The sequence below is a fragment of the Equus quagga genome, chromosome 8 (genome assembly GCF_021613505.1).
Source record: "Equus quagga isolate Etosha38 chromosome 8, UCLA_HA_Equagga_1.0, whole genome shotgun sequence".
NCBI lineage: Eukaryota > Metazoa > Chordata > Mammalia > Perissodactyla > Equidae > Equus > Equus quagga.
Genome location: NC_060274.1, coordinates 127,495,886 through 127,513,456, shown reverse-complemented (window position 1 = coordinate 127,513,456; position 17,571 = coordinate 127,495,886). Strand labels below are relative to the sequence as shown.

The following is a 17,571-nucleotide window of genomic DNA, read 5'->3' as shown; positions in this document are numbered from 1 at the left end:
ATGGCTTAGCTCTCATGTCACCCCGGGGAGACATTCTGATACCCATGTAATCTAAAGTAGGACCCCTCCCACCTGACCAAGTACTTTCTGTCAAATCCCCCTGTGATTTCCTTCAGAGCAGGCCCACAGTCCAAAATCATCTTGTTTATTTACTTGCTGTGATCTGCTCCCCTTCACCTCCCCTGGACCATTAAGATGTGAGCTCCTGGACACAGGGGCGTTTTCTATGTTTTCTCAGAGCTGTGTCTCCAGGTAGGTACTCAATAAATCCTTGATGAATAAGTGAATGGTACATTAGCTGTGATCAAATGGACTTCTCAAACTGTTCTTCATGGCTGATTCTACCAGAATTTTATAGACACACCCACAAGTAGGAGAATTGGAAAAATAACTATCCTCTTGGTAAATACTTTGTGTTTCTTTGATTCGTGTGCTTTATTTCTGGCTATTCTTTGACAAGGAGAGTGAGAAGCAAGGCCTGTTGCCCCAAGGCCACCCTCTTGCCCACCTCTTCTCCAGCTGTTCACAGCCTGCGGTCACTGCCTCGCCCTCACCCTGACCCCCGGCATGCAGATCCTTGGCAGGCAGCCATTCTTCCTCCAGGGCGGTCTTAGAGGTTCTTTGCTCCACAGAGGGTGGGGCTGGAGAAAGGAAGGAATCCTGACTCAGTGTTACCATCACGCTCAGTTGTGGCCATGTCCTCAGTTCTACCTTAGGCAGGAAAGCAGAACAGAAGGAAACTCCCTTCAGTTTCACCTTCTTCCCCCTGGGACATACTTCTCAGGTTCTGTGCAGCAGCCAGACCTCAGTCTGGTCTTTCTCAGGGATTCCTGTACCGGCTCGCATTCTCTATCTGCTGAGGCCAAGAGAACCCTGGGTCAGTTTCTGGAAAGCTGAAATCTAGTCCTAACCACCCTAAACAAGCAATGTGAGCCTGAGCAAGTCTAGTAACTCTGTGGGTCTCAATTACCTCATTTATCTTTGCCTATATTTGTTCATAGTTTTAGGGATAGATTTTAGCTGCTAAAAACTATCAGCCCAACAAGAATCCTGTGGCTTCCCCTTGGGGCCACAGAGAGGCTGCCAGGAGCATTAAAGCCAATGCTTCCTAATTTATGTCCAGGAGGAGAGAACGCACTTCTGGTCCTGCATTCTAGGCCAGAATCTTCCAGTTCACCGTGGCTGGACCATTTGGGCCCGGGCCCAGCCTAGACCAGTGACTGTGGTCAAGAGAAGGGGAAGTGTTGATGAGATTAAACCAACCAGATCATCTCCTTAGAGCAGAGGTGGGTCAGCTCCTGATAAGTGTGTGTAGAACTGAAATCTAAATGCTTTCAGATGGGGAGGGGGAGGGTGCATGCAGAGGGCGTGGTCGGCAGTGCCCCTCTAAGTAATAGCACAGTGCATGGGAAATAGGGACAGTTACTAAATGTCAGCCAATGCTCTCGTCAGCAAGGATAACGTGGTGTGGGAGCATTAGCTTGGCACCAAAGGCATTCACCTGAGGCCTCTAATCTACTAACCACTAGCTTTGTGATTTCAGACAAATTATGGAAATTATAGTAATTTTAGAAGTGGAAGAGAACTTAGAGGTCATAGGGTTCAAGCCTTCATTGGACAGACTTGGAAACTGACACCGAGAGAGACTCGTCTGGGTCTCAGTTTCTTCCTCTGTGAAGTGGGTCTAATAATGCTGGTGTTGTCCACATTCACAGTTATTATGTGGATCAGAGGAGGTAATGTTTCTACAAAGGGCTTGGAAAGTAACAAAAATGCTATTCTTATGCAAGGTATTTTATTTTTATTATCACTAAGGTAGTAATAATGCCTTATTAAGAGGAGAAAGGGAGAGCACATTCAAAGGGTAGCTGACTTGGTTCCCAGAAGTGAAGAATAACACTTGAGAAAGAGCAAGGTGTGTGTGTGTGTTCTTGTCAGGTGAGGTGGGGAAGGGGTGAGGCCGCAGTGCAGGTGTGGCCCTGCTGTACCATCAGGGAGTGGTGCAGGGAGTGGCTCTCCGGGTGGGAGGGAGGGTGTGGTAGCTGGTAATAAATTGAAGTTATCTCTCTGAGGGACTTTTGAGAAAAGGAGGGTCACTCACTGGAGAGGACAAATCTAGTGAAAGTGTAGGGGTCTGGAATTGGCCACCCCAACATATGTCTCTGTGGCATGATTATTTGAGGCTGGTTCCTTTGCAGACAGGAAAGCAACTGAAAAGTAGAACTTGCTTACCCTTTGTAAGAGACATTTACATTGTAAAGGAACTCTCCATCTGTAAAGATATCTCTAGAAACTCTTAATCAATGGGGAAGGCAAGGACTTAAATCTGCATTTGTTTATTGTGCTTGTCTGGTAACCTCCTGTAACTGACTTCCCTCCCCCTCCCAACCTTGGCATTTCCTTCGGGATTAAGCATCTTTCCTTAGGCTAGGAACTGATTGCTGCACTCACCTGTGACCACCCAGCTCAAGACAATAGACTTGCCTCCTGCTATGCCCTCCAAGATAGCAGACCCACTACCTGCTGTGTCCATCTTGTGACTATTGTGGGAGGGACATTTCAATGATATGTGAAATATCCTGTTTGGGGGTATATAACCACTCTGTGCACCCCACTTCTTCGGTGCCCTTTCTTTCTTCGGGAAGAAAGGCCCCGGGCCATGGGTCCTCATAAAGCTTTGTTTAATTTTCTCTTGCTATTCTGTCTCATGTGAATTTAATTCGTTCTCCAGCCAGACGAACCCACTTTGGATAGAGGAAAAGTCTTCCTCTCCTACAAAAGGAAGAAGCAACCTGTTTCAGAGTAATCTTATACTTACATCTTCCCGTCCTGTGTTAGTACAGGTCCTCTGCAAAACAGAGGCTAAGATAAGACTGTCATGCAAGAGATTTATAGCAGGAAATATCTGTGAGGGAAGAAAGGGGACAGAATTGGAGGAGGCAGGGAGATCTGACCCCTGGGAAGCGGACGAGGGTGCAGAGTGGGTACGAAGGTCTCTGACCATGGGGCAGCTCTGAGATGGTTTTGGCTGGACTGAGTAGAGTGATGAAGCCCAAATTCCCTTCCAAAGAATGTGGTGGTGGCTTCCGAGGATGGCAGCCAAGGCCCTCAGTCAATTACACTCCTTGCAGCAGATCTGAGCAGGGTATTTTCACAGTCCTATGTCAGGCAAGTTTGCCTGGTCAAGATTCGCTGCGCGTTGACCAAGTTGAATTCTGGTATATGGGTAGTTCTTTGGCCCTGAGCTAACATCCATTGCCAATCTTCCTCTTTTTGCTTGAGGAAGATTGTCACTGAGCTAACATCTGTACCATAACTCTATTTGTACATGGGATGCTGCCACAGCATGGCTTGATAAGCAGTGTGTACGTCTGTGCCTGCGATCCAAACTGGCAAACTCAGGGCTGCCAAAGCAGAGTGTCTGAACTTAACAACTACAGCACCAGGCCAGCCCTTGGATAGTTCTTAACACTGGGTTGGCACTTAACAAATGTGCAAATTGCAATAATAAATCCAACTGCACCCCACTATGACTTGAAACATAATTACATTTACTTCCAGAACTCTCCACTCTCTACTATGCAGAAGGAGAGAAATTTTTAACTATCAGCACTTCTAAAAGCCCATTATTTGGATAAGTCCAAAATAGGAGTTTATGAGGGTTCAGTAGATAAAAGAAGAGGGAATCCTTTATGAAAGTAAAAAGCTGAAGAAATCAGAAAAGAGTGAAAAAAATGAAAGAAGAGAAATTTAATTTATGAAAAGGAAATCCAGATCTTGGGAACAACATAGGGAATTATTGTTCTGAAACTGCCAGAAAAAAATAAACTTATCCAAGATGGAAAAGAATAAAGTTGAGCAGGCATAGGTGAAATAAAAGGCAAAGAAGATTAATCACTTATTGTAATAAGAACCAATAGAAATTGATGGAAAAGTAGAAACCACGGACAAAGAAATAAAGAAATGGATGAGAAAGATACAATTAGGAGTTTGAAATAAACCAGTGAAAAACACCAGCAGAAAATAAACTGTGGGAGGGAGGAGAAAAGCAATTTTACCTAATGAATTTCTAATACAGTAGAAAATGAAGTGAAATGTAATAAAGCGGCAAATAGGAATGTTTTCTCTGAGTATTCACTAATACTTCTATATTTTAAATTGTTAATGACATTATCAGTCTTTACTCCACAGTGCCTCTCATAGCTAGGGAGAAATAAACATTTACACAGAAATAGGAAAGCTTAACTTCTGACTGCAGCTTTAGCACATCAGTCTCTGCAGATCGTACCTCTGTGGTGTGCTGCTGGACATCTGAAAGGAGACTGTAAATGTCAATAAAGAACACATTCAACTCAATAGCAAAAAATCCACAGACAATCCAATTGGAAAATGGGCAGAGGATCTGAAAAGATATTTTTCCAGAAAAGACATCAAATGGCAACAGGTGGATGAAAAGGTGCTCAGCATCACTAATCATCAGGGAAATGCAAATCAGAACCACAATGAGATGTCACCTCACATCTTATAGAATGGCTGTTCTCAAAAAGACGAGAGATAAGTGTTGGCAAGGATGTGGAGAAAAGGGAACCCTTGTGCACTGTTGGTGGAAATGTAAATTGGTGCAGCCACTATGGAAAACAGTTCCTCAAAAAATTAAAAATAGAACTACCATACAATCCAGCAATTCTACCTCTCGGTACTTATCCAAAGAAAACTAAATCACTAACTCGAAAAGATATCTGCACCCCTGCATTCATTGCAGTGTTATTTACAGTAGCCACGACATGGAAGCAACCGAAATGCACATCGATGGAAGAGTAGATAAAGAAGATGTAGTATATGTATACAATGGAATATTATTCAGCCGTAAAAAGAAGGAGGGCTGGTCCAGTGGTACAGTGGTTATGTTTGCTGCTTCCCTTTCAGCACCCTGGGGTTTGTGGGTTCGGATCCCGTGCGCAGACCTACTCCACTCACCAGCCACACTATGGTGGTGTCCCACATACAAAAACATAGAGGAAGAGTAGCACAGATGTTAGCTCAGGGCCAAGCTTCTTCAGAAAAAAAAGGAAAGGAAGAGCTCCTGTCATAAGGGTCTCTCTTCATAAAGGACTCTTGGGAAGAGGTCCATACACACAAAGGATTAGAACAGACTGCTGACAACTCTTTCCTATTGTTTGAATCTTCTTTTCACAGTTTGGAATCACTGACTTTTTGTCCTTCAGAACTCCAGTATTTTTGCAGGTCCCAGTCTTGGGTCTGTGCTCTCTAGTGCCCAAAAGGATGATTGGTTCTCATAACTTAGCCCCGGCCTCCAACACCCAGTCCAGCACCCATCTCCTTCCTTCCCCAAGACTCAAAAGTTCTCATTTTCCTTCCCTATTTTCACCAGACCTTATTTCTTTTTTCTCTGCCTGCCAGATCAACTCAGAGCCCCATAAAACAATGTTGCTGAACTGCAAGGGATTTGGGATGGAAGAACAGACAAGTCCGCCAGCTGCAAGTTTCATAGAGAATGTGCTCTAGAAATGTTCCTTTCTGAAGTTCAGCTGCTTCTGGAGCACATCTTGGAAGAGAAATATGTAGCCAAGTTCGTGGGCATTTGGAGAACGTGAGACCCTGCTTACTAGGAAATTTTGGTCCTGTAACCTTGGAAGCAGGATCTGGATCCAGTAAAATTGAGGTCAAATTCTGGTCAACTTCTTCATAGTCAGTAGAAGAAAAGAAACAACTTGATGTCTGAGTCATATATTTTGATACAAACAGAATGCTTAAAGATGATATTAAAGAGGATACTTGATTTCTAGGCATAATCAAGATATAGCTTAATGGGATTATGGCTTAGATCAGTGTTTCTCAAACTGTAATATGCACCCAGGCACCTCGGGATCTTGTTAAAGTGCAAATCCTGACATAGCAGGTCTGGGCTGCAGTAGGGGGTACCCTGAGATTGTGCATTTCTAACAAGCTCCTGAATGCTGCGATGCTGCTGGTGCATGGATCACACTTTAAGTAGCAAGAGCTTAGAAGGAAGGCTGTAGAAGAGGAGATGATCCTCAATGGATGCTAGAAGGAATTGAATAGCCAAACACTTTCAGCTTAAAATGAACTCTCCACGCTGGTTCTCTTCCCTAAGCCCTGTATGCTAGATGCCCCATGGTAGTCTCTTCAACTGTTGTGTGACATTTCCTTTCCTTCTGGAGCAGCTAATGCTCCTTGGATTACAGCTCTGGCTCACTCAAGGAGGTTTATTTGAAGGATACTTGGCAGTTCACAGCATTGAAGAACTGACCAACCAGTCTCAGGACAGATGGGAACCAAGTAGGGACATTCAGGGAGTCTCAGCACCCAAGCTCCAGAACCTCCCCAGCAAATCTCCTAAGATGCCTGAATCCTCTGTGTCTTCCGTGTCGTGTGGGTCAGGTGTCTTTACTTTTAAAGCCATCAGCATAGGCAAGTTAAAACTGTGTCTGCAGGGGCTGGCCTGGTGGTGCAGCAGTTAAGTACACACGTTCCACTTCGGGGGCCGGGATCAGGATTCCCCTGCCCGGATCCTGGGTGCGGACATGGCGCCACTTGGCAAGCCGTGCTGTGGCAGGCGTCCCACACATAAAGTAGAAGAAGATGGGCATGGATGTTAGCTCAGGGCCAGTCTTCCTCAGCAAAAAGTGGAGGGTTGGCAGCAGATGTTAGCTCAGGGCTAATCTTCCTCAAAAAAAAAACTGTCTCTGCCATACCTTTCTTTGTCCCTTGTAAGACTGTCCTTAATCATTTTAACTTGCATTTACATATATACAATTTTCTGTGTGCATCTGCCTGTCTAGGGGAAAAGGAGATGGTAATGAAATGTTACAATATGTTTTCTCCTCAAATAAATTACAAAAAAATCCCTTATGCATTTAGGACATTTAAAATATACTGTGTTACATTATTTGGCCTACGAATATCTTGAATCTATAACTAAAATATTCTCTGTGAGCAGGAACCATCTTTATTATTTTTTTTCACAAAATAAACATGGCTTTTTGTCTAATTTAAAAAACACTAATTGTAAATTTTCAAAGGGCCATTTTAAGACATACTTTCTTCATAATCATATCTCTGAAAACATCACAACAGAGGAATTTATGATGGGGCAATAAAACAACGAATAAGAGAATGGGTTTTTCTCTTCTATTTACTATGTAACTTTGGCCAATTACTCAGTTTTTCTGAAGCTCAGCTGTCTCCTGCAACTGAGAGATAATCAAGCTTCTTATAAGTTTGTTTTGATGGTTAAATAAAATGTATATAAAGTGCTTTTGAACTACTTTATAAAGTTGACTGTTTCTATCATCATCACTATTGCTATGAAATTTGAGACTGCGAGAACAATAGGGAACTTGAGGGCAGGAGAGAAATATGAAAGCACTTAGTTATAGTCACTAAAATATAACGATGAAGACAAAACAAGGAAAGACACCTCCAGGGTGTTTGATAAATCTTAAATTAGTACTCGTGAGTATGGTTCTATATGTTTCCATTTGCTCTCCTTGGTTTGCTAACAGCATTTCATGATTCACTTCTTCTGAGTTTCAAAAGAGTTTTTGCAAATTTGTTTTGCTTTGTTGCAGATACTATGCCCACTATAAGACATTTGTTTCTTGAGTCTGATTCTCTCTCCAAATGTTTAAAATTTTTTGTTTTGACTCTAAGAGATTGCAGCTTCCTGTCTCCCAGATTCTCCCCTAGGTTCCACTCTTTTCCCAGAGGCAAAGTAATTTGGGTGGATAAAGTGGAAAAGACTTTGGGTAAGGTGTGCTGCTCTGCTTCCAGCTCTGCTCAACCACCCTTGTTCATGCCCAGGGTATCCAGTCATAATTGGAGCCCCACCTGGAATATCTTGGTGCCGGGTGCTCCCCAGCTCTCTTTACCTACACAACCGCCTTAGGGCAGTTCTCAGGTGTGTGTTGTTATCTATGCCAAGGATACTTTTTAAAAAAAATTATATTTCTGCCTGCCTGCCAGCTCATTTTCCTTCCTTCTTTTTTTGCCTTAAAATATTATTCCCTTCTTTTTCTAAATAATCACAACAGGAAGGAGTGGCCACTCCTGCAAGTGGAAACTGAAATGTTTCAGATTGCTAAAGTGAGATCAAGACAGAAATTCACATATATTAGAATATCATGCGAGGAATACTCAAAGAGTTGGGAAGAGATTCCCGCACTGTTTTCCGCATCCCCAAAGCGCAAGTACTCAATTTAAAAATCTTCAATAGAATTGAATCCTGCTCTTATTGGAGGAAAGGAACAGAATCTGATGGAGAGAAACAGCAAACAACAAAAGCCAAGAATCTCAAAGGAAATAAAGCAATGAATAGGACTGTTATCATACAGTCCTTTACGTTGTTTTTATCAGAAGAAACGGACTCAGTACCAAAAATGGAGGGAATCACTAAGGCAAACATTCATTTTTGGGGTGTTCGTGCCCTCCGTGGCAATCCCCATTTTATTGAGGATGTTGCTTCTTATTTTTTCCGAGGACTTTGTTTTCTCACAGGAGATGGATGTTCCTTTGCCTTCTTAGGATAGGGACTCAGGTCCTCTTGAATTTTGGGACTTTTCTTGGCCACGATAATTTCATCTATGGTCAGGAGCTGCAGTGCCACATCAGCCGCGGCTCGGAGTCCTTGGGCTTTGGCTGTTAGGGTGTCCCACACCTCCTCCTCGACCACATTAATTATCCCTTCGGTTCCCACTCCTGTGAGGAAGTTCCCAGCTTGGTGAGCTCCATGCATTTCTGCCATCACTTCTGAGACAGCTAAGCCTGCGTTCTCTGCCAAGGTTTCGGGAAGAGACCTCAGAGCATGGGCAAATGCTAGGAATGCAGGACCCCTAGGCCCTTCCAATTTCCTTCCTTTATCTGAGAGTATTTTCACCAGAGCCATCTCTGTGGCCCCAGCTCCTGGAAGCAGCCTGGGATCCTGACACAACTGGAAATAGGCATCAATCCCATGGTAGGCAGCCTGCTCTGCACCACGCAGCCCCTCAGTCGTGGGCCCCCTGAGGACCAAGGTGAGGGCAGGGGTGCCTAGACACTCCCATTCAAAAACCGCAGCCAAACCTTCTCCCAGCTCCTGCCGGTACACCCTGTGGCACTTCCCTGGCTTCAGGGGAGGAAGCAGATAAGGCATCAAAGGTGTGCCCAGTACTTCACTCAGGTAAACCATCTCCCGCCGGGACTTCGCTTGAATCACCATGATGCCATGCTTATCAGCCTGTGGTAGGGTATTCTCCTCGACTTCCCCCCATACCACCGCCACGTTAATATCCGCGCTCGCCAGCTGGCCCACCTGCTTTTCCATCAATTTCTCGCTGCCTTCCCTGAACTGAGTTAGGTCGTCAGGACTGCAGAGACGGGCAGTTGCCGGTGCACTTGGACTGGCAGGACCGAAGGCGCAAGCGAAGAGAGCCACCCTGGCGCCTCTCGGCACCGCGGTCACCTTCCCGCAGGCCTTGCCGGCCACGGCCAGCCCCGGGAGCAGGCACGAGTCCTCCAGCCTTCCTCCGGGCAGCGCGCACACGCCCACGCGCTCGGGCTGGAAGCTGCCGTCCAGCTCCCTGGCCGCCCAGCAGGCCTGGGCCACCAGCTTGGTCAAGCAGGACGTCTGGCACGGAGTGTGGGTATTTATCGCCGAATAGAGGGCCCAAAACGGGTTTTCCAACGGCCCCAGAGAGCGGACGGCCAGGCCAGGCAGCTGGGCCAGCGTCTCCGCGGCGGCGGCGGCGTAGGCCTCCCGGAGCTGCGAGCGCGGCAGGCCGGCCCGCAGCAGCCGCTCGGCCCGCTCCAGCAGCGCCGAGGCCAGCAGGACCACGCATGCCGCGCCGTCGCCGCTCTGCTCCGCCTGCGTTTGCGCGGCTTCCCGCAGCAGCCGGGCGGCCGGGTGCTCCAGCTCCAGGGCCCGGAGGATGGCCGCGGCGTACCCCGTGACCACGGTGTCTCCTCGGGCGGTCACCAGGAGCTTCTGCCGCCCGTGGGGGCCGTAGCAGGGCCGGATGACTCTGGCCAGGGCCTGCGCCGCGGCCACGCTGCTGAGCACGTGCTGCTCCTCGGCTCCTGGACTCCTCGGGCGCTGCCCCGGGCCGGGCTCCAGCCGCTCGGGCAGCCCGGTCGCCGAAGGGGCTCTGCTGCCCATGGCTCACGGAGAGAGGCACCACCAGGGCCGCAGGGGCGCAGGGGACTCTTTGAAAATGCTCAGGGGGTCTGTGGAAGGAGGAGCCAAACGGCCATCAGTTGGTATCTGGTGAAGCAGGTGCTCTGGGCTGGGGGCAACGATGTTCTGCTGAGAGCTCAGGACCAAACCAGCCCCGAAATGGTTTGTAAAGGAAGCCGGCTCCTGTGGCCTTGGAAGCTTGTAGCTGAAACATCTTATCTTGATGAAGTCACAGAGTGGCACGTGGAACTGGGGGCAGGTAATGAGGTCACAGAAGGGTGGTGTCTGGGAGGCCCGGGGCAGACAGAAGTCAGGCCTGGTTGTCCAGCAGCTGAGGGACACACGTGTGTGCCAGGCCGCAGAGTTTCCCTCAAACGTTGGAAACAGTGAAGAGGAAATCCGGAGAAAACACCTGCTGCTTCAAATTCCCCATGAAGCTGTGGCTCCTCTGTTGTTTGTTTCCGAGAGGGAAACAGAAACATGATGTCTGTGCTTTATTTTGTCTCATTTTCTTGTGCGGCACTGTAATACTAGCCATGTTTTGTTATCTCTCTGCCTTTGCCTCTTGCGCCACCTTATCCGTTTGTGCTGTTCATCAGGCTCCTTATGTGTCTACTGGTCTGTGTGTCTTTCAGGTTGCAGGTGTGCAAGGCTGCACGGTGTGCAACAACTGCTGCCAATGACTGTGATGTCACTGAGTTGGAAAAGGTAGGTCGAGACAAGGGAGGGAAGAATGCTGACCCCCTACAGACAGACTAATAGAAACGGATGCAGAGCGTGAAAGTGAGCAGCCTCCCAGTGGCCAGGAAGGTGGAAAACCAAAGTGAATGCAGTTGGTGTCCTCCCTCCCTTACCCTCACTCCTTAGAATTGAAGTTCCTTCCTTCCATTCTTCCTCCTTCCCTCCCTTCCTTGCTCCCTTCTTTCCTCACTGCAGGCTATTGGAGTCCCAGCTGCGTCTTTTTCAGTTTAACAAATATTTATTGAGCGCCCACTATGTTCATTTTGATGGGGATACAAAGATGACAAGAATACAGAGACTAGAGAGGGAATGTACCAAATGAACCCAACTGACTGCATCTGCTAAGATTAGGGAAAAGACAGTCATTTTCATTTGGAAAAACCCTTTTTACCTTGTTTAATGGCAGGTGTCCCTAAGAAAAGAAATGGAACTCTGAAACTGATTACACCAGTTAGGAGTCATGATAGTATGGTGGGTATTGTTTTAATATTTCCACAGACAAGATGATAGCAAGAAGGAAAAGGAAAAAAATATCGCAGTGAAAGTTAAATATAATTAAGGCTAAAAAGGAGATGATTTTGGAGAAAAAGCCTTTGAACAACAACTTGATTGCTTTTGTAAAAATGATAGCTATTTATTATAAAAGTTAACAAGAAAAATACAAAGAAAGTAAATGTCACTTGGAATCCCAGCCCAGAGAGAATCATTGTTTATGTGTTGATGAACATTGTTACTTTACACATCTATGCATACATAGATAATTGTAGATTTACACAGTTTTACGTAAGCAGATTGTATGATATATATTGTATATGCTATTCTGTAATCATTTCCCCTCAACATTATCTGGGCTGAGACATTTCTAAGGACATATTATTTTGTCTGAAGACTGTGGACAACTATTTTGACCTCTTTTGATTTTGGAGACTCCATTAGAAACAGGTGTGATCCTCCATCCACGCCCAGGCTTCTGAAAGCTACTAACACAGAGAAGAGTGTCACATGGCAAATGTTTGCTTATAGGGGGCAAAGATGACTTGCCTGTTTCTTTATTGAAATGGCAAATGTAACGACCAACATAAACTGTAGCAAAGTATGAATGTATACATTGCCTATAAAGATACAGTTTCTTTTAAAAAATAAAAATAAACACTCCTGTAGAGGATCATCTTAGTTCTTTTTCTTACACCTAACATAGGTTTTCCCTTTATTTCATTATTCCACAACTGTTTTTTGAGCTGCTGCTGAATAATAGGGGTAAAGGGTGAATAAGGTAGACAGCAGTCGCTGTCTCCACTGAGCTTAGTGTGGGATACAGACAACTAACCAGCAGTTCATTACAGGCCATGAGAGCTGTGATGGGGAAAGCACAGGTGTTGTAGCAGCATCCAGGGGGACACATAACCGTCATCATGGAGAGAGCGGTGGTCAGGCATGGAAGTGAAGTCTAAAGTGAGAGCTGAAGAAAAAAAAGTAGTAAATGGCCAGGTGAAAAGAGAAGGGGGATTCTGAGAGCCCTGTCAATTTTGTGGTCCGCCAAAGGTAGTTCTGAAGGCTGGAGCTCCTGGGGAGGAGGAAGGGAAGCAGGGAGGGCAGCAGAGGAGCATTTTGTCTGAACGGTGGCAGGGGCTCTCCCAGACCTGGTGAGCCATGCCAAGGAATTTAGACTTCAACCTGAGGGGCGATGGATGGGACTGTAAGTTCCATTTCCATTGTAAAAGTGTATCATTTCAAGTTGTGAAATCCTCACCTGTTTGATCATGCAGTACAGGGGAAAGTGAGGATCTGATCATTGTCTTCGACCCCTAAAGACAGTCACTCTCATAAAACAGGCCCCACACAGTCCATTTGAGACTGAAATTTTTTGATCTACCTTTACATAGATCAAACTAACCAAGGAACTACTAAACTCAGTTTTACTTTTTACTGTGTGGACACCGTCATTGTTAAATTCACTTTGATTTTATTTATCCTTCAGATAAATTGATTAGATGTGAAATAAATGTAAATAAATTTTTGTGCCAAGAAGAGTTTGCATGCGGTTACCCATTATATACAATTTGCTAACAGTACACATTGTGATCTGTTGAAATGGGTAGGCATTCCTAGAGGCTGGTGGTAGTTATGTTGGGTTGAACACTGTCCCCCCAGCATTCACAGCCTTCCTGGAACCTCAGAATGTGAGCTGATTTGGAAATAGGATTGTTGCAGATGTAATTAATTAAGATGAGGTCACACTGGGGTAGGGTGGATCCTTCATCCAATATAACTGATGTCCTCACCAGAAAAGAAGAGACACACAGAGAACATCATGTGAGGACACAGACACACAGGGAAGACGGCCATGTGATGACGGAGGCCGAGATTGGAGGGATGTATCTACAAGCCAAGGAACGCCCAGGAATGTGGGCAACCCCCGGAAGCTGAGAGAGGCCAGGAATAGGTTGTTCCTCAGAGCTTGCCACAAGGAAGCAGCCCTGCTGACACCTTGATCGTGGACTGGTCGCTACCGGAACTGTGAGACAATAAATTTCTGTTGTTTGAAGCCCCCCAGTGTGTGGCAGTTTGCTGTGGCAGCCCTAGGGATCTAAAACAGTAGTCCTGCACGTGAATGAAGGAGAGGAACCTAAGAGAGTGTGTGTGTGTGTGTTTGTGAGAGAGGGAGAGAATGAGAGACGGAGGGAGGGAGGAAGGGGGGAGGAAGGGAGAGGTGGGGAGGGAGAGAGGGAGAAAGAGAATTTTTAGGTATTTATAACACTTCTGGCAGAATATTTTCCATGCCTCTTCTGAATAGACATAGCTGTCTGTGGACTTCTCCCACTCCTGCCCTTCCACCCAGATCCCCAGATGCATTTCTTTTAAAACTATGGTCTTGTACATAATGGATGTAAATATTTAATCTTTCTATTTGTACGTTTTTCCATGTTTGTTTTTCAGTTGCCTGTTGCCCTTTTCGTGTTTATCTTGTTAAGTAGTGCCACGCTGAAAGTATAGACCCCCGGAGGGCAAGATGCTATCTGTGTAAACGGAGCTGCCTCCTGCTCTTACACACAAGTTGTTTTTGAAGGTGATTGTTCTGTTTATTTCCTTCTTAGTTTTTTCCTTTAATTCCTCTATCACACAGGTACACCGTATACACTACTGAAATAACATGTAAAGCAATATGAATTTTTAAAGCTAAAAATGCACTATAGACTAAATATGAACTAATTTTATTTTATTTTTTTTAAGATTTTATTTTTTCCTTTTTCTCCCCAAAGCCCCCTGGTACACAGTTGTATATTCTTCGTTGTTGGTCCTTCTAGTTGTGGCACGTGGAACGCTGCCTCAGTGTGGCTTGATGAGCAGTGCCATGTCCGCGCCCAGGATTTGAACCAACGAAACACTGGGCCGCCTGCAGCGGAGCGCGTGAACTTAACCACTCGGCCACGGGGCCAGCTCCTGAACTAATTTTAAATGATTGAAATTCTTTAAAAATTTTTTCCTACTGAAAAATAAAGGACAAAAAATGCTAGCCTATGACTGTAACTTTTTAAAGTGTAACTTTAATAGTAAAAATATGAACACAAAAATTATACGATCCAGAATTTATGTTTTCAGTGGTCCTTTTCCAACTGTAGAAATTTGGTTCCTAAAAAACCTTAAGGAATTTAAGACTTTATGGAAAAACAAAAAGAGAGGGACAACACTTAGTGAACCTATGGGAGAGCCTTAAAAATATTTTTACACTCACTAAAACAAAGCAATAGAGACACCCTCTAAATAAAGACCACATCGATGACATTACAGGCCTTCATTAGGAAGAATGGGTATTGGACGATGAATTTTTACTCACTGCCACTTGTTTGCTAGGCTCTTTGAGACTCCTTTGCTTAGTTTCATGAAACGTTGCTTTTTCTTTGTGGTAGACAGCAACCCTCACCCCCTACCCACATTTTAAAATATTTAATATATATTTTTGATTATACTACATGTGCTCTAATTCAAATACTATAGGAGAATGTAATATAGAAAGTGAAAGTCCCTTGTAATCCAGCCCTTCAGAGATGATTGCTGTTTATACTTTGGTACATAGCTACCATATTTTAAAAATACCTATGTAACGTGTGTACTTCTGGGGCCAGCTCCATGGCCCAGGGGGCTTGGGCGGCCCAGGGTCTCGCCGGTTCACATCCCAGGCCCGGACATGGCACTGCTGGTCAGGCCACACTGAGGTGGCACCCCACATGGCACAGCTAGAAGGACCTACAACTAGAATATACCACTATGGGGGCCTGCCCAGTGGTGCAGCGGTTAAGTTCGCATGTTCCGCTTCTCCGCAGCCTGGGGTTCACCAGTTCGGATCCATTGTGGACTCAGCGCTGTGAGATTTGGATAACGGAGATGTGAAAACCCTTTTTTATTTTGAATAAGTATTCCTTAACTACTTCCTCTGCATCCTGGGTTATATTTTATTTGCCCTGCCTATGATAACTTCATGCCGATGAGCCTATCAATCCTTTTAAAACAGATCCCATCTACTTGTCTGCTCTCAGTAGCCAAAGGAATGGAGATTTAAGGTTGGGCATCCTCACCTTCATCACCTTGTGTCTTGTATGCATCACTGCATAAACCTCTATTTCTACCCTTCCATTCATTCTACCCGCTTTTCTGTTCTCAGTCCCCAGTTGTTTCCTTTAAAGACTTCTCTTCAGCAGGAGTGACTTGCAATTTGCACATACTGACACTTTAAATTCTCCCAAGTGCTGAAGAAGTATACTGAAGGAAATTATCCTGATATATAATTTTGTGCATATGAAAGTCACAGTTGGAAATGACTATTCTAATTTCAGTACCGAACACAGATAAACATTTGGATCAATAATCCAACTTTTGAAAGTGTATTTTATTTAAAGTGTAAAGTGCAGAAAAAATGAAAGGGTGAGTAATAATAAACTTAAATATACCACTTCATAAATTTATCATTAGTCATGTATATATTTTATTTCTGTGTATAATAGTCATACACTTTTAATCTACAGTTTGTATTTACCAAGCCAGCTTCTGTGCAATCTGAAAATTCCCATGGCTGGAAATATAGTCAACTTGAAAGAGCCGGCAGGGATTAAACCCTGAAGGAATTCAAATGACTGTCTTATTATAGTTCTCATTTCAGCCATTTCAAAAAACTATGCTTTAAGTCAGAATAGGCTCTGGAAATCAAACTGTGTGCATTTTGCCCAAATAGGAAACACAATTCAAAGTTTATATTCTGGTTGTTGGAAGGAAGGGAAGGTGAACAACATAGCTGGAAAAACCTGCATTTTTTTTTTTTTTACCTTATACTAAAATTGTGTTGTAAACATTGAAAAAAAAATCATAATCAGAAGGTGCCTAGTGTGCCTGGCCTAGAACATTTGCTTATTAAATGATAGTTTATCCTAATCTTTTTGCAAATGGTCGAGAGGTCTTAAGACTCTCCTCCAATTCAAATCTATAATGTTTTCACTCCCGTACACTAATCAATAGTGGATGGAAAGGGAAGCACAGGAGAGCACCTCGTCTATTGGAATACGAAACCCAGAATTCCACGGTTGTCACTGTTCTTCCTGAGAAAGTGCCTATTTCAGATTTCTGATTCTAGCCTCATTTTTCTCATCGCATTTTTACGTATTCTAAGGGGTGGCTTAGAAGTACTTCAGTTTTTGTTTCTTCATCACAACACACTGAACGTTAAAATCAAGTGGTTGGGTTTTTATTGGTTTATTATGTCTTTCAGCGTTTCTTCCCCAAAATGTCATGGTTCTTTTTGTCTGACAGCTTGCTAAGTCCCCTCTGGATCATTTTTTAAATGACGTTGTAACACCGAAACTCTCGCTGGAATTGGATTATAACGAAGTTGCACTCCATTTCTTTCTCCCTATAGACACGCAGGAAATCGAAAGCACACTGCTCGCAGCCTGGGGAAGTCCTCCGGCTCCGTCCACCCCGGGGGGCGGGCGTGGGGACCCGCCGAGGGCGCGCCGGGGGCGGCCTGCGCTCGACCCCCGCCGGAGCGTCCCGGGAGACCCAGCGCGTCTGGAGCGCGGACGCGGCCCTCCTCTTCCTCCCTCTCCCTCCGCGGAGTCCCTGGACCCCGATCCCGGATTCCGTCCTCCGCAGCTTGGCGCTCTCCCGAGCCGGAGCCCGAGCCCGAGCCGGAGTCGCGGCGCGGCCCGGCCGCCGCGTCAGAGGAGGAGGGAGCGGGGGCGGGGGAGGGGCGGTGAGGTCAGCGGCGGCGGCGCGGCCGCGGGCGGCGCATGCGCGGAGCGAGCCCCGTGAGTGGCAGGGGTGGCGCGCGGGGGGCGGCGGGGCCGGCGGGTGGGGGAGGGGGCGGGGGCGTCGGGCGGCCGTGTGTGGGCGAGACGGCGGCGAGCTCGTGAGGTCTGTGGTGCGGGGCGCCCGCGGCAGACCCGGCGCGGCCCTCGCGCGACGGCCACGCTCGTGTGTGTGTCTGTGTGTGGTACACGCACACCCGCAAAACTTCCTCCTCCCCTACCCGAGGGCGGCGCGGGCGGAGGGGCCGGCGCTCGCGCAGCCCGGAACCCACAACAACAACTGGAGCAGCTGTCAAAACTTCGCCGCCGCCGCCCGGCCTGACGCGGCCCGCACGGGGGAGG

General features: G+C 46.0%; 1 protein-coding gene and 1 long non-coding RNA gene across 2 annotated transcripts; one reads left to right on the top strand and one right to left on the bottom strand.

Moving 5' to 3' along the window:
• Nucleotides 1-8,506: 8,506 nt before the first annotated feature.
• On the bottom strand, nucleotides 8,507-10,174 carry CCT8L2 (chaperonin containing TCP1 subunit 8 like 2). The gene has a single exon (XM_046668991.1). The coding sequence runs from the start codon at nucleotides 10,172-10,174 to the stop codon at nucleotides 8,507-8,509; it is 1,668 nt and encodes a 555-aa protein (XP_046524947.1).
• A 3,163-nt stretch (nucleotides 10,175-13,337) lies between these two features.
• On the top strand, nucleotides 13,338-14,279 carry LOC124244170 (uncharacterized). Its single transcript, XR_006889904.1, has 3 exons — nucleotides 13,338-13,450; nucleotides 13,871-14,000; nucleotides 14,239-14,279. It is a non-coding gene; the product is annotated as an uncharacterized LOC124244170 (long non-coding RNA).
• The last annotated feature ends 3,292 nt before the right edge of the window (nucleotides 14,280-17,571 follow it).

Coding starts and splice junctions, on each gene's coding strand:
- CCT8L2 (XM_046668991.1), bottom strand. CDS start 10,174: ATGGGCAGCAGAGCCCCTTCGGCGACCGGGCTGCCCGAGCGGCTGGAG.